General features: G+C 30.4%; 1 protein-coding gene across 1 annotated transcript in view; it reads left to right on the forward strand.

Moving 5' to 3' along the window:
* Window positions 1-17292, forward strand: part of LOC120598844 (uncharacterized) — a 199679-nt gene that overhangs the window by 106491 nt on the left and 75896 nt on the right. Inside the window, exon 3 of the mRNA XM_039857914.1 lies at window positions 136-194. Within this exon, the coding sequence (XP_039713848.1) occupies window positions 136-194 (59 nt within the window). The remainder of the gene's footprint in view (window positions 1-135; window positions 195-17292) is intronic.

Genomic DNA, 17292 nt, shown 5'->3' on the forward strand with positions numbered 1-17292 from the left:
AAAAAGGTTTTAGTGACATAAACAGTCCTAACATTAATGAAAAATTAGTCTCTTGTAAATGTGATTTTCAATGACATAAAGTAGTCCTGAATTCTTCAGAGAATATAAGGTTTTAAACTTACTTTTACATTGCAGAATTACCACCAGAAAAGACAACTTCTACAGCTTCGCTTCCCTTCTTTTATACAGACTAGGTATGATACATGTGCTATTTCAAATTATATATCTTTGAGCCAATATGATACCTTCTTGTCCTTATCTCTGTATCAGATTTGGATATACCATTGTCGTTTGATTTACTGCACGGATGTTATTTTCTTGATTACGTTATGCTCATTTTGGAGTTTTAATATGTTTATTTTAGTTAAAATAACACTGTTTTATGTGTTAATAGGTCCTGTATAGTGGGTAACACAAGAGAGAAAAGGCTAGTTTGGCCAAAAACATACATGCACATATATTGAAATAAAAGCATGAAATTGTTAAATTTATGTATCTGAGAGAATCCATTCTTACTGTTTTTTAAAGTACTTAAAATTGAAGTGACATGGACTGAAACCATGGTCTTTGCTATAATCTTGCCAAAGTCTTGGGGAATTGCAGAGAGGCACTTTAGCAAAGAGTAAGACAATGAATGGGCTTTGAAAGCAGGTGGGGCCCAGGTATAAGTATCTTCAATAAGCAACTTGACTTTTATAATCTTTAATTTCATTTTTTAACCTCTAAAGCAAAGGCAAGATATTATAGATTATTGAAAACTTTTTTTTTTTTCAAAATAAAATGAAGCAACATAAGTAAAGTATTTAGGCTGCCATATAGTGTTCAGTACATTTTAGCTTTCTTCGATTATTTGCTATTAATTTTCTATAGTCATATTGGTAAACATCAAAAAGAAGATGTTAAGGCTTTCCTTTTACTTTCAGTCAAAGGCAAGCTTTATGATACAACAAAGAACAGCTATTGCATCATTTTTAAAAGTTGATTCCATGAATTTTTAATGCCACTGTTTTTGAATATGCCTTCATTGCCATTCCATCATTCAGTTCTCTGTTGTTAGACTATGTATTACTATTTTCTATGGAAAATATCTAATGCAGAGATATGATAGTTCATTACTCAAAAAAACTCAGCCTAGTTTCTTAGAGCAAATAGCTTGAAGTTTAAACTCTTTTAAGTAGAATTTAATTATCTTTCCAACGTGGCTCCAATCTAGATTGCTTTGGATTCTACTATAGCACTCCTGTCCCCATTCCCTTCATAATATGATAAATATTTGTTTTTCTCTCAACATATGGAAAGTTGATTTTTAATAAATGATTTAGGATGATTTAATTACTTTAAAATAAAAATATCACCCCAAATGCTCAAAAGTAGAGCTTATGAATAAATATCTGATTGTTCAGAAAATGTAATGTGTGTTGTATTTCGAAGCTGTAGAGATAGCAATTAAATGTTACTAAAGATTTTTATCATGTTACTATGTAGATCTTATTTCCTAAAATTATAATAAAAGTCATTCTACTCAGTCATTAAATATTTCTTAATGCAATTCAGGATTCTTTTACTTGCATAATTTAAGGCTGAATTATAACTAGAAAGAATGAATTTAATGTGCAAAAATTTAAAAAATTAATATCTAAACCTAAATAATAATTGACTTTATTCTCTAAAATTGGGTACATTTTATTATTTTTTAAGGCCTTTATTGGTTAGTTTTGTTAACCAATGGGAAAAAATCCATGAAATTTTTTAGTTTAAAATGGGAATCTCTGCTTAATAGTTACATAACCTCTAGCTACCACTTCTCCTATAAGTAATTAAGATGACTAAATACCTGGTTGCTGTATATTTTCTGGAAATTCTGAAAATTTTTTATACATATAAGGAAATTAAATTTATTTATGTTAAGGATTCTACAATTAGGGCAGGATTATGAAAACAAATTTGCATTTTTATCCAATTAATGTTAAAACAAACATGAACAATAAGACAAAACTTACTTGGAGAAAAAGAAGAAAATTTATCAGCAGAATATAAATAAAACTCCATGCTACTATGCAGAAATAGACTGAAGACAGTGACGGAATACAGAACAAGTGATGGCAGCAAATATCCGTTAGGTTCTAGCTCCTGGGATTTGCAGACAGAGATTCCACATAATGAGAATATATTGTGGAATGAGCAGGGTGCTCCTGGAGTAGAGTACATGCTGAAAAGAATGAGTACCTCAGATGGGGCTCCCAGAGATAACGATTATACAAATAGAGCCTTAATTCTCAAACAGCTCTTACTAACATAATAAGTCTGAAAAAGAAACTTGTGAATACACAAGATATATCACAGCTAAGCTTTATAGATGTATAAATATTAATTATGTACATATACATATTTCTCCTAAATATACATGTCAAATAATTGTAAGGAATCTATTTCCTTTAATAATAACTGTACAGTGTTCAGGTCAATTAAAAATCTAACTCATCATGTATCAAAGATATTAAAAATTCTAATAATTTATACTTTATAAGCTGACAATTCATATGTATATGTATCATACAAGTATCCAAATAAGTGCATTTCTCATATCTAATGTCATGATTAGCTTTTTATTCTTTCTAAATCAAAATGTAAAGATGTGCTTGTTCAGGAAAATAAAATACCCAGAAATATATTGTAAAAATAGTGAAAAAAATACTGAGAGCAAAAGTTTATGAATACTCTAATTTATAGAAGTAATTTCTTCCAGAAGTAAACATTTTTATCACAGAAAATCTTATTCAGGTGTGTAAGCACAACTAGAGTACATTATGAATAAAAAAACAGCACTATCTATAAACATATATTTCATTCGCAAGAAGGAAATTCCTGAAATCTTCAAACCTCAGTGTTTGGTATTTTTTTAAAGTCGGAAATAAAATATAGCCTAATAACATATTTTACTCTGTTGTTTTCAAAATTATGACTATTTTAATATTTTCACAGTTCAGTATATGCTGAAAATAGTTCAGCAAACATTGAGATTGGTAGAGCAGGAGAAAAGAATGCCCTCTCTATAACATTCCATCGAAAGTAAAAGAAAGAGTAGTTAATTTTAAAAACAAACAAAACAAGTTTATAGTAAGAATGAACACAATCATTCCTCTCTTATTAGGTGTTGAATCCATGACGATTTTGAAATGTTAGTAAACACAGACACAACATCATCTACAGCCTGCTTAGGTGTTTCCAGGTACTACAGAGTCTCTAGGGACGCCATAACTATGCCTAAGGCAATTATTTCTTCCATTATTATTTATTTATTTATTTTTCCCTTTTGCTATGTTTGGGCTTTGACTGAGTTTTCATCAAAGGTCAGAGTACAAGTTTATTGCCTGAAGGCCTGCTTTTTGAGTCCTAAGAAAGTGTCAGCTAAAATGAAGGATCTTCCACTAACATATCCACTTCTACCCTCAGGTTCACTGGTACTTTTACAATGAAACTAAAGATAAACACCTTCCCTCGATGGGAAGAGGCAAAGACAGGGTTAAGTTAGATATTTCTGTATTTAAAATAATGTAACGATAATTGATTAAATGCTTTTAAACACACTACCATGTGTACAAATTTTAATGTAAAGCATCTTTGGCTCTGTTCACATAAGAATTTTTGTTACTTTCCTCTTAAAGGTAGTAAATTTTATTGTAACACACTGCCCATAGCCCAGTTGAGATCAAACCAGGAGATCTTAAGGGCAGGGCTGGTGCAATTTGATCATGGAAACAAGGGTACCATCTCTTCTCTTCAAATTGAAGAAACAGTACTAACCTAAATCCATAAGAAGCAGAAGAGCAAAAGGAGCTAAAATCACAAACAACATAGTTGTCAATTTTCATATGTTCTCTCCTTTGTGCTGATAAGAATAATTACTATGAGATTCACCCTCTTAACAAATTATTCACCCTCTTAACAAATTATTCAGTGTACAATACAGTATTATCAACAATAGACACCATGTTGGCACAGCAGATTTCTAGAAATTATTATTTTTTCATAACAGAGACTTTATATAATTGAACAGCAATTTCTCTTTTTTCTTTCCCTCCGTCCTCTGGAAAACACCATTCTGCTTCATGATTCTATGAGCGTGACTATTTCAATACCTCATATAAGTGAAATCATGCAATAATTGTCCTTCTGTGACTCTTATTTTGACTACCATCGTGTCCTCAAGTTTCATCCACATTTTTGCATATAACAAGGTGTCCTGATTGGGGATTTTTTTTTTTTTTTTTTTGCTTGTGCTTTGTTTTATTTTTAAGGCCAAGTAATATTCCATTGTAAGTATATACCATATTTTTTATCCATTTATTTGTTAATAGACATTTAGGTTAGTTTCCTATCTTGGCTGTTGTGACTAATGCTGCAGTGAACATGAAAGTGCAGACAGCTCTTTGAGATTCTGATTTCATTTCTTTTGGATAAACACCCAGAAGTGAGATCGCTGAGTCAAATAAAAGTTCTATTTTCAGGTTTTTGAAGAACCTTCGTACTGTCTTCCATAGCAGCTGTACCATTTTACATTCCCACTAACAGGGTATCTCCTCTCCTTTTAAACTCCCAACAGCCCTGACAGGTGGGTGGTTTCCCTACTCTTTGTCTTTTATATTATTCTGCTTCCAAAATTAAATACACTTTTAACTAGGGCCAATATTGAGGGCCTCAACATACAGAGTGAAGAAAATTCAGTATTCATATTTTTAAGTGTATTATGTCCTAGTTTCAGATAAGATGACATGAGTTAGAGTTGTTTCTAAGTGAGAAACATGGAGGATTTTGAAACAGTCCAGCTTCAAGAAGTGAAGCCAGAAACACTTGGTGATTGAATACATTCACGCAAATTTATCAGTTGAGGTTTAGGAATAGGTCACTATCCTCATGGATGATTATGAGATATCAGGGTAGAAAAGCCTGTGTGGCAGCTTACGTATCATTAGTTTGGGTCACAAACAGAGGTTGCCCCTTCATGATCATAGACATCTCCCCAGGTAGCTAAATGTGTCACAGAGACTTAAGGGCAGTAGCACTGGGAAGAATAAGAACAACAAAAACAATAACAAAAACAACAGCAGCAATAACAGAAAGCAATCTACATCACTCAAATTTAGAGAAAACAATGCTGAAATGAAAAGACCTAAGCTAAAGTCTTGCTCTACCTCTTAGTGGCAATGTCATGTAGATCAAACTTGATGAGTTGTAATAATTATACACAGTTATGGCATGTGTGCTATAGTTTCCTGAGCCACATTCTAGAGATTAGTAAACAAGAACAAAACTGTTAGGAGGTGAAGTTGGAAAGTCGTAGTGATAGGATCTTTCGCAATTCAAACACATATATATCCTACTGCCTTCCCTCCATTTCCATTTGGATATATGATAGGCATATCAAATATAACATCTCAAATTGGAGCCTCAGAACTCCTCCTGAAAACTTGCTTCTCTGATAGTCTTTCTCAACTCAATTATTGGTAACCCCACATTTCCATTTGCTCAAGCTAAATTCCTCATCTACCTTGACTTCAAAATATATGTCCTTAAAAAATTTTAAGGTGATGGCCGACACTGTTCACTTGAAAGTGAAATATTGCAAGGTCTCTTAAAAACTACTGCTGAGAACTGGCACACTGTCAGACCAGTCTCCTTTTAATCGCCCAGGCAAGACACAAGCTGCATACCAAGTAGTGAGGTAGAAAAATATACTCTGCCCATTTCAGTATATTCGGTCTACATAGTCTCATGACAAAAGCAGTATAGACAGGGAGGTGAATGAGTGAGGACAATAAGACAATTTTCTAAAAGAATACTTTCACCTCCCTCTCATGTACTTGTATTGATTCATGGAACAAAATATACTAAGTATCCACTCTGCTGAATTCATGTATAAGTAGTGGCAAGATATTCCTCCTTTTAAAGAGATATGTTTGAGTGGAAGAGTTAAAGAATTAAGCAATAAATAAGGATAATGTAAGAAATGTACAGTTTATGATGAGTGTTATGAATAGATAAGTAGGATGTTAGGATTTTGGAGAAAATTTTATTTAGTTTAGCCAGGTAGGTGACACTTAAGTTGAACTATATAAAGGGAGACATATAAGAAAAAGTCAAATAATTTGAAGCAGAACAGTTTTAGTACACGTATACATGTATACAATAGAAATGTGTGTGTGTCCCTGTGTGTGTATTGGATAAATCATGGCTCTGGCATCAGAAGTACTGAAATCAAATTCTGCTCCCTGCCCTACAAGTGTGTGACATCAGGAAGTTATTTAAAACCTCTGTTGCTGTAGTTATGAATACGTAACACAATATGATAACCCTGAGATCAGATGCCTACATGGGTAGTAAAGGACAACTTCAAAATCAGTTTTATAAATGATTTACTAAGCATTTTTCTATAGGAACAAGGCTAAGATAGCTGAAAATGGAATTTGATCCTAGGCTGAGTCTAAAACTGTATTAGCAAATATATTCAATTCCGTTTTATATTACTTTAGAACATTTTAAACCCTTTTGTATTTGTCTCATTTGTGATACACAAGTAACAGGTAAATTTAAAGGAGAAGATAACATATGGAATCATTGCTCTTATTTTTGTTTCTCCATATTTGAAATGTGTCCTTTAGATACCCCCATTTCTATTTCTCTACTCAGAAGTAATCACCCATAACAGTTCAGCGTACACTCATTAAAATTTTTATTTTATTTTATCGACTTTATTTTTTTTAGAGCAGTTTTAAGTCTATAGTAAAACTGTGACAAAGGTACAGAGATTTCCCATATATCCTCTGTACCTACATGTGCATAGCTTCCTTTATTATCAATATCACTCACCAGAATGCTACATATTTTTTACCAAGGATGAACCTATGACACATCATAATCACCTAAAATTTATACTAGGATTCACTCTTGGTACTGTATGTTCTATACTCTTGAACAAATGTATAATGACATATACCCATCATTATAATACAGAGTATTTTCACTTCCCTGTGCTATATCCGTTTATTCCTTTCCCCTCAAGACCTTGCAATCACTGATCTTTTTATTGTCTCCATAGTTTTATCTTTTCCAAAATGTCTTATAATTGAAATCATACAGTATGTAGCCTTTTCAAATTGGCTTCTTTCACTTAGTAATATATATTGAAGGAGTCTCAATATCTGTTTATGACAGCTCATTTCTTTTTAGCACTGAATAATATTCTGTCGTTTGGGTGTGCTACAGTTTGTTTACTATCCTTTTGTTTCTTTTTCAGTTTCATCTAAAATATAAGCTTCTCCAAGAATTCCATTGTAAGTTTTTTTTCTCTTATCACCTCAATGTCAACCATACTAACACTTTATAAATTAAATGACATTCTGATTCCTCCTACAACTATACTTCTGGTCTTAGGTTATGTATCTCATTGGCAACAAACCCATATTTCTAACAACTTTCCAGACATTTTTATTTTGGTAATCTATGGCAATTTCAACAAGACTAATGAAGTGATAATTCTTCTCCTTTCCCCTCCGAAATCTGTTTTTAATTCCTAATTTTATCCACTTAAAAATATTAGTGCTGGTCCTATTACTCAATTTCAGAGTTATTATCAATTCACAATTATTCCTTTCAATCAATAATGCCATTTTCTATCTGACAATTTTCTACTGACAGTGATTTGCCATTTATTACTTTGATCATTTATTAATATTGCCATATTTGTAAACCTTTGCTTTTTCCATCTCCCATTTCTTCCACAGATTATACCTTCATTATCTGAAACACAGATATAATCATTTTATTTCTACATTTAATGTTTTTTAATGACATCATTTTAAAATGCTTACTGGTCAACAAACAAAGCAACCTTAACATAATATGATTATATAATAATTTGACCCCCCAAATTTCTTTCTAAAATTTCACACCAAGTATTTTCTAGTTTGTTAACACTAAAACCACTTGATATTAATTGTTCAAGTAAATTATTTTGCACACACCAAGTCCTTTATTCTTCTATTTATATATCTTGTTAAAATTAATCTTTCAAAATGAGTGTATGTTTTTATTTACTAGATGTCACAATCCTTCTATTGATAGCATATCTTTTGTAAAATAGATTTAATTGAGCTTTTAAAAAATATTCCTATTTAAAATCTGTGATAGTCTTCAAAATATCTGCTCACATTTCAAGTCTTGCTTAGATATTTTTAATTTGTCTAAGTATTTTTCTCAGTTTTATTGTGATGTCCATTCTATTATTTAATTTAAAAGGTAGCTGTATAAGGGGACAATTAGCAACATTTATTTGAGAGTCAATGCTATGGCATTAAATAAATTGTATTTTCTTGAAACTCTGAATGATTATGTTTTTATATGTTTATGTTTATAAATTTTACTTATCTCTGTGCATAAATTAAATGTGTGTGTGTGTGTGTGTTTATGTATGTGTGTGTGTATGTGCACACGCATGGTAGTCAATCATCATGTTTTATGTATGAAATGCCAGTGTAATGGTAAATGTTTGTTCTTGTACAGTTCTTTGCTGGCCAATTTTACTTTAACTTTAATGTTTCAGTATGAATATTCATAATATGTAGCAATTTTACAAATGTGCTTGAGTAGGCAGCAATAATTGCTGCAATATGTTGAGAGTTAAATTAACTGAAGAAAACAAAAGTGGCAGGAACTAATTAAAAACCTGGAACAAGACTGAATAGAATTTTTTTAAGTGCCTTATAAAATGTTTAGTAGCCAATTCATTTATGACAGAAAAACATATTATAATTAAGAGATTATTTTTGTTCAGAATACATTGACTATTTTTTGCCTTTTTTACTAATTATTTTGGCATTAACAAATGTATAAAAAATAATTATTTGTAACAACACTTTCTCCAATATTCCTGGAGGAATTCTGGTTTTAGGGAGAAATAATTAATAATTAATTCAATACACATTTTTATTGTATATCTACTACATGTAAATAAATACACTAAATGATTTTGGGGATTAAATGCTAACTAAAATACAATGTCAAAATATACAGTGGGGAAAGGACAGTTTCCTCCATAAATGGTGATGGGGAAACTGGACAGCCACATGCAAAAGAATGAAACTTGACCACTATCTTACACCATACACAAAAATTAGCTCAAAATGAATTAGACACTTGAATATAAAACCTGAAACCATAAAACTCCTAGAAGAAAATACAGCTTCCTCACAGCAAAGGAAACCATCATCAAATTGAAAAGGCAACCTGTTGAGTGGAAGAAAATATTTGTAAATCATACTTCTCTTAAGGAGTTAATATCCAAAATAAAGACCTCATACAGCTCAACAGCAGAAAGGGGGAAAAAAAAAAACAATCTGGTTAAGAAAAATAGGCAGAAGATCTAAATAGACCTTTCTCCAAAGAAGACACAAAGGTGGCCAACAAGTATGTCACAAGATGTTCAACACTAATCATCAGAGAAGTGTAAATCCAACAACAATGAGATATTGAATCACACATGTTAAAATGGCTGTTATCAAAAAGATAAGAAATGGCAATTGTTGGAGAAGATATGAAGAAAGGGGAACCCTTGTAAACTATTGGTGGAAGTATAAACTGATGTAGCCATTATGACCATTATGAAAAATAGTATGAAATTTCCTCAAGAAATTAAAAGTAGAACTGCCATATGATCCAGCAATTCTATTTCTGGGTATTTATCTGAAAATACCAAAAAAACTAATTCAAATAGATATAGGCATCCCCATGTTCATTGCAGCATTATTTATATTAGCCAAGATATGGGAAAATTTAAGTGTTAATCAGTGGATGAATGGATAAATAAATTATTATATATATACTCATACACACATGTATATGTATACATAAATACATATATATACACAATGGAATATTAGAATATTAGATATTAGAAAATTATTCAGCCTTAAAAAAAGAATGAAATCTTGCCATTTGTGAGAACATGAATGGACTTTTATGACATTTCACTAAGTGAAATAAGTCAGACAGAAAAAAACAAACACCCTATGATCTCACTTATATGTGGAATTAAAAAAAAATAAACAAGTTCATAGATACAGAGGCAGAGGGTGGGGGTTGGAAGAAATAGGTGAATAACGCTGAAAAGAAAAAACTTTCAGTTATAAAAGAAATAAGTCATGGAAATGTAATGTATAGCACGGTAACTATAGTTAACAATACTGTATTGCTTTTTTGAAAGTTAATAAGAGAGTAGATCTAAAAGTTTGGATCACAAGAAAAAAAATCTTTTGAAACTAAGGTGACAAATGTTACCTAGACTTGTTTAAGTGATCCCTTCACAACATATACAAATATTTAATCGTTATGTTGTACATTTGAAACTAACTAATATAATTTTATATGTAAATTATACTCGTTTAAAAATAAGAAAATTAAAAAAATATGTTAGTTATTCTATCCAACAAGTTGTCAAAGATTATTTTAAATAATACAGGTATTACAGAAATATTACAAAAGTAGCATTTTTTTCTGGACGAAGAGTAAATTTGTCAAGTGCATCTTAGAAATATAGGTATTGAGAGTGCAAAATTTTGTCAATTTAATTATGAATTCCATTTTTAAAATTCAAACTAAAATAAAGTACAATGCAGATATATGTAATTTGGTTTGTTTGACTAATCAATATATTAACCTATAAATATTATGCCCAACATACAGGTTTAAATTTATAAAGTTTTATTACAGTCAGGTAATTGAGTACTATGCATTTATTTAAAAAGTTCAGAAATGTAGACATAGATAATTTTCTATGTGATAAATTATTAGTGAATTAAATAGAATACAAAAGCCAAACTTTTAAAAATTTAATTCAGTTAAATCTAAACTTCTTTTTTAGAATATTATAGAGGTGTGCATCATAATTAAAAGTATAAATATCAAGCATTGATTTCCATGCAAGTTTTATTTAGTTCTTTTCAAGGAAATAACTGTACTGACTTTCATAGATCTTTAATTTTAAAGTTTTTCAGAATATAGATATTTAAAATATACTTTTTGCATATAAGATTTCCAAAGAGATGGTTTTCTTGGGTAAATGTTATTATATAAACATCTGAAATATTTAAATAATTTGTTTCTATCTGTGACACCCTAAACAAGTTACTTAAACATTGTGCCTCAATCTTCTCAACTGCAAAATGAATATAATTGCAATTCCCACTTCACATTTACAGAATGAGACTGCTATGCATTTAATTGAAATTGTGTAAATATTATAGAAATCAGTATAAAGCACATAGCAACTGTGCTACATAGAATCTTTGGGGATATGTTTCATGGTGTGTGTGAAAGGTTTATTTTTATGAAACTATAATACTCAAATAAGTTTACAAGACATATGCAGAATAAATAATATTTAGAGTAAGAAAATATGTGAGTGTGTCTGTGTGTGTATGTGTGTGTAAGATTTTTAGTTTATGAGAAAGGTGATTCTTATGATTTTGATTAGGAACAATACTGAAGTTGTTAAGTAATTATTAGCATATTCATGTACAAAACTGCAAACATGAGACTATAAAGTAGATATCACACGTTAGTTTTCAGATTCTACTATAAAAAACCCTTATATTTTTATTTTTGTAACAATAAATCTCAAGAAAGAAAAGCTATGAGGATTATAAAATAAATCTCTGATAAGGAACCTAACATGAAGCCAAAAAAGTATCTGAAATAGACTTTTTTAAATACATATATTATATAAAATAGGTTAGTTTTCTTCTAACAAGGATATATTGTTGTTATAATAAATAAGATCAAGGTAGAAACCAGGATGAGCTCCCAGATGAAGGACTTTTACTGTTAATATTTTCAGAACGAGAATAGTTGGTGCCTGAGCTTAAATAGCGTTTCTTCTTTGTCTTGCTTTAAGTGTCATAAATAGCTGTAGTGACAACAGCTTAAAGAAAACTGAAAAGAAATTATCAAAGCTCCATTATTGAATTGGGTCATAAGAAAAAAGGTAGGATGGCACTCTATGTTTTAGTTTTATGAAATGAATCCAACATGTTTTAAACAAAAATAAATATATTCTGCTTAATGTTTCAAAAAGAGTTTTATAAAGTAATAAACCTTTATTCCATTACTAAAGGGAAGAGTCAATCTTAAACATCAAATAAACAAACATAAAGCAGGACATTCTACATATTCTTCCCCACTTATATAAAACTGGGTAAAATAGTGCATAAAATTGTTAATGGGGAGATAGTGACAGAATTCATGAAGATGAAACTTGTATTTTGACTCCCTTTCAAAAAAATTCAGAATTTCAGTCTGTTAAAATATAACAATTCTGGCAGAAAATATAATGAGCATTAAGAGATGGTCATATTCGAAATTTTCAAAGAACTATTTCTTAATATATATACAGCAATAACATTTCAGAATTATTCTGTGTCCCATGATAAGTGGTTTAAGCCTCCATTTTCTTTCCAAATTTCTAGAAAGCTTTAATTGGAAAGAAAGAAACGTTGAAACCTGAAGAACTGTTATGCATCCTAAGGATTGATACTTAAGGTCACATTAAAACCCAGGTTCATGGCTCTTGAAGAAAGGGAAAAACCTCTTCATGTGCTATAAAGCCTATGCTTCTGTCTGCCATTTTTAGTTTTCTCAGACATTATTTAAAAATACTATGTTAAAAGTTTAGTATTTAATATACAGAAAATTTGATTATCTACGAAGATAAAATTGTAACTCTAATATACATTAAAATGTCATACAGAGTTAAATTATATTTCTGCAATGGCTCCTTAGAGAGCAAATTTCCAGTAGTTAATAAGATCCCAGAACAATTCTGTTGTTTAGTCTTGATCTTCTCTCATCGTTGTATACCAGTACAACGATGTAATATACAATACACAGTAGACATTTCAGTGTGAAAATGCTAAAGCACATGGCCTGCCAAGTCATCATAACTTAAGTGCTTTGTTAAAATTATATGATGTAATAAAGTAATGACAGTAATTCTATGGAACAGAGTTTTTAAACACAAAATTTCTAGAGCAAAGGAAATATATATTTTAAATATGGAAGCTGCCGAATTAATCTCCACAAGTTTACACTATATTAAAGCACAAACAAAAGCATCTGAAGGTATCCATTCTCTTTACTCTAGCCAGCTCTGGATTTTATTTTATGTCATAATGCTTACTTTTTGATAAATGCAGTTGAAAAGCATATCTCATTGTTTTAATTAACATTAATTTCAGAAAACCACAGCATCCTTTCAGTTTTAGCCAACTGTAATTTTTTTTATTTATGAAATACCTATTTATGTATTTTATTAATTTTTTCTTTGGGTTATTTATTGTTTTAGTAAGAAAGACTTTGTGCTTTAAAGATATTACACATTTATTCTGTGGTTCACAAGAGAACTGTTAATATTTCGTTTGGTTTTTAACTTTTCTTAAAGTAAGAATAATTTTTGTAGTGAGAATAATATTGTATAGTCCAATGTAACATCGTCTGTGTCTTCAATAATTAAAATATAACAAAACACTTTATTTTAAAATTAGACACAGCTATATTCCAACTAATTTTTCTTCATATTATTAAATTTATTGGCAAAATATCAACATAGTGATGACAAAGTTATGAAAGAAAAATGACAAAAAAAAAACCCAAACCGTGATATATGTTTGTTAAAAAGAAAAAGTAATGATTTCTATCTCACCAAAATTTTTGTGGCAGTTTCAAAATAATTTCCACTGTTTTACTTAGTAAATTAGAAAACTACATAAATGATTAATATATTTCATTGGCATATAAGATAAAATTGCCTTAATTTACTGAAGTTAACACAATTTGTCATTCCATATTGCTTTCCTAATAATTTATTTTTAAATAATGTCGTGGTTTTTTCCCTACTAGTAGATACCAAGGATTACTTTACAGATAATACTAAAAATATATTCAACTCTGTCCAATGTTTACTCTTTATGTAGGCAGTTCTTGGCATTTGCAGTCTGATATTAAGGGAAAATTAAGTATAAAATATACACAGCAAGGCTTACAATATTAAAAAGAAAAGATTGTGACTTTTAAATCCTAAAATATTAGTAATTAATTCAAAGTCATAAAATGCTACACATTAAGATATTTGATAACTAGTATGAAACAGAAGCATAGACAAGTAAAATGATCCAATATTTGGTGTTCAAACATCTCATAAATTTAACAGTATTACATGGAAGGTGTAATGATACTCATATATGTGCATTAAGGGATATATTTCGTTTCAGCATAAATCAGAACTGAATCTCCCAAACAAGAGATATCCCAACCCAGTACTAACTTTATGTTGGTGACTTGGCATTTCTATCCCACCATAGTATTACAGATATTAAACATATTCACTAGCTCAAAGATGACCTCTCTCAGAGCTTTTGCCATCTGGCTTTTGGGGGATTCTCACTGTCTCTAAATATGAAGCTGCAGGCAGTGGCCCCAAGAATTTTTCTGTTTCTTTTTATTCACTTAGGAGTTCTGTCCCCAAACTTGGTTTTGTGAAATGAACTTGACTCTGATTCCCACCAATAGAGGCAATTTTATTCCCTCATCACCTAACAGGATCCAGATTCTGGGCCAGCTTGCCTGCTCCTTAGCTCAGGATGTCTCAAGCTTCAGGCCAACTCACGTGTTTGCATTTTTGTCCCATTTTTAGACTACAAAGATATATATCTTTTTATTTGTATAGTTGATTGAAATATGGATTTTTCCAATTTCTAAAATGTCTGCTTATAGTAAGAAAAAAATAGAAGCAAAGACTGGCCACAACCCAGCAACAAGCAAACTTCAATTCTTAACACATCTATTTTGTCGGTTCTGTTTAAACATGTGTAGAATTCAAAATATTCTACCCATCCAGGAGTTATTCTCACAGGAAAATGAACTTGAAAAAGGTAATAACATACATTTAGAAAGCAAATCATGGCATATTTTAAAACCAGAAGAGTTGGTAACAAGATAAATTATACATTTAAAAGGAGATTCATGTAAACATTTGGGAAAAAAAAAAAGGAGTCGAGGTCTTCATTTAAAGGAACAAATTGGACTATGACATTGAGGGAGTAAATTATTAAGAATTTTTTTTACTAAATAAATTTTGAAATTTTGAAATGCATTTTGCAAAGTTCATTGGATTAGAGGAAGGTGATTTTGACATAGTCCTCTTTCTGCAAGATGTACCAATCTATACTTTAATACCCATGTGATTAGAAGGATAAATTTATACCTTTCTAAATTGTGCAATTTTTTTTCCTCTGTTAGAAACACCTGATGGAAATAGAAATGATAAGAGGCAGGTAAGCAACAAATGTAAAAAAAGGAAGCCCTCTGAGTCGTAGTTGGTGTTGTGCCAGATAACCTTTAGCTATGTCCCTTGTGTGTCCTCGCAGTTTTGAATTTCTTCACCGTGATGTTCACTTAGCTGGGAATAGATACTATAAGCTAAACCCTTTTGAAACTTCTAAGTCAAAGCTAACATGGAGTAATAAAAATATAGAGGTTTTCCTTTAGACTTTTGATCAGAAATATAATTTGTGATTTGTAGAAGTTTCAGGTTCACTTTATTTTGATGTGGTTGGAGTTTGTTTATGGACCTCTGCTGGTGTGTAGAACAGTTTGCAGTGAGAGTCATATATTGGCTTAAGATTGGTTCAGAAATTTCCACGAGGTACACTAAGTGATTTCCAGTGCTTTTGCCATAATTTATTTCCAAAGACCAAATCACCTGGCAGCCACTCATAAACTGAAAAGGAAATTTAGACAAGAAGTGTGCTTTTGGCAGTGAGAACAAGGTTTTTCCAGGTATTGGAATTCTTGAGTCTTCTCTAATTTCCTGTAAGCTGTACACTATAGTCCTGTGAACCACAGTCCATAAAATTATAACAATTGAAAGAGTTTCAGACCACCTATTTCATAGCCATTTTAATGTCGAAAAATTTTATCATGTCAAGAAAGGAGTAATTATTTAGCCAACATTCTTAGATTCAAGTTTTATACTTTATAAGCCTCTTCTGTGGAAGAGAAGCCTGCAGTTACTATTGAAGTTGATGAGCTCTAAAACATGTAATATATTTCTCTTTTTATCTTTACATCTTTGTTTTTAGAGAGATCTGAAGACATTTGCTTTCAAAACCTTGCAACAAATTGAATTGTACATTTATCGATGTTTGAAGATACATAAAATTATATCACAGTTGAATTTGGATATTTTATGTGTCTTTGTCTCAGGGCAGAAAATGTCGTTACTAAGAGGTATATTTAATTTACTAATTTACAGGTTAATAAAATGACTAAATAATACTAAGGAGATTGAATAGCAAGACTCAACAGGAATATTCTGTTCACCATCAATATATGTTAACCTTTTCTCCTTTTATCATTATAAGGATAAAAAGTCTTAAGACTTTTTAGATTTACTGTATATCAAATGATCTCAGTCAATATTCCTCCTTTGATACTCAAATGTGTCAGATTGGCTAGTAGGAGCCTGTTTTACATTGGTTTTTATGTCCTTTCAACATGATTTCATTACTGTTTGAAATCTGAATCAACTCCTCTTGGGCCCAGACATGAAATCAGCCATTTTTCCAAAAAGAACTAATTTCTTTTAATAGAAACTTATAGGGGTGGGAATCTGAGGTCTGAAATATTTCATAGTGGAGATGTCTTAGCCTATTTCAGTGGAAGAAATACAAAAAAACACATGTTTATACTTTCATTTTTATTGTTTTATTCAAATGTGTATTTACAGATATTCAGTATCACTTTTTGTGGTTTCCATTAAGTGATTGTAGTAGTACTGCATTCTACTAAATATTTTTTTCTTATATTGAAAATCTTGATCCCTAACAAAATAAACATGATTACTCACTTGTACTATCAGTACAAGTAAATAGGTACAAGATAATTTATTATCAATACAACAATATAATTACTAATAAATTTGAAAATATTCTAACTTTTTTATAATTTATGTCTTAAATATCTGTAGTAAAATTTTCTTTTTCTAGAATTATTTATATTTTCTCAATGTGGCTATGTAAATACTTATTGATGGATGCCTTTAGTTTAATTATTTTAGCTCAATTCAGTTGTTTCAATTTTGTTTCCATATGAAGGCCTTGGAAGTCTACCTCATATATTTCAAAATTCTTAGGAGGTTAGGTTTTTCTAGATGGAAATTTTTATTTATTAAAACACTAAAGGGTT

Source organism: Pteropus medius, unplaced genomic scaffold (assembly GCF_902729225.1).
Source record: "Pteropus medius unplaced genomic scaffold, Ma_sr-lr_union100, whole genome shotgun sequence".
NCBI classification, from domain to species: domain Eukaryota; kingdom Metazoa; phylum Chordata; class Mammalia; order Chiroptera; family Pteropodidae; genus Pteropus; species Pteropus medius.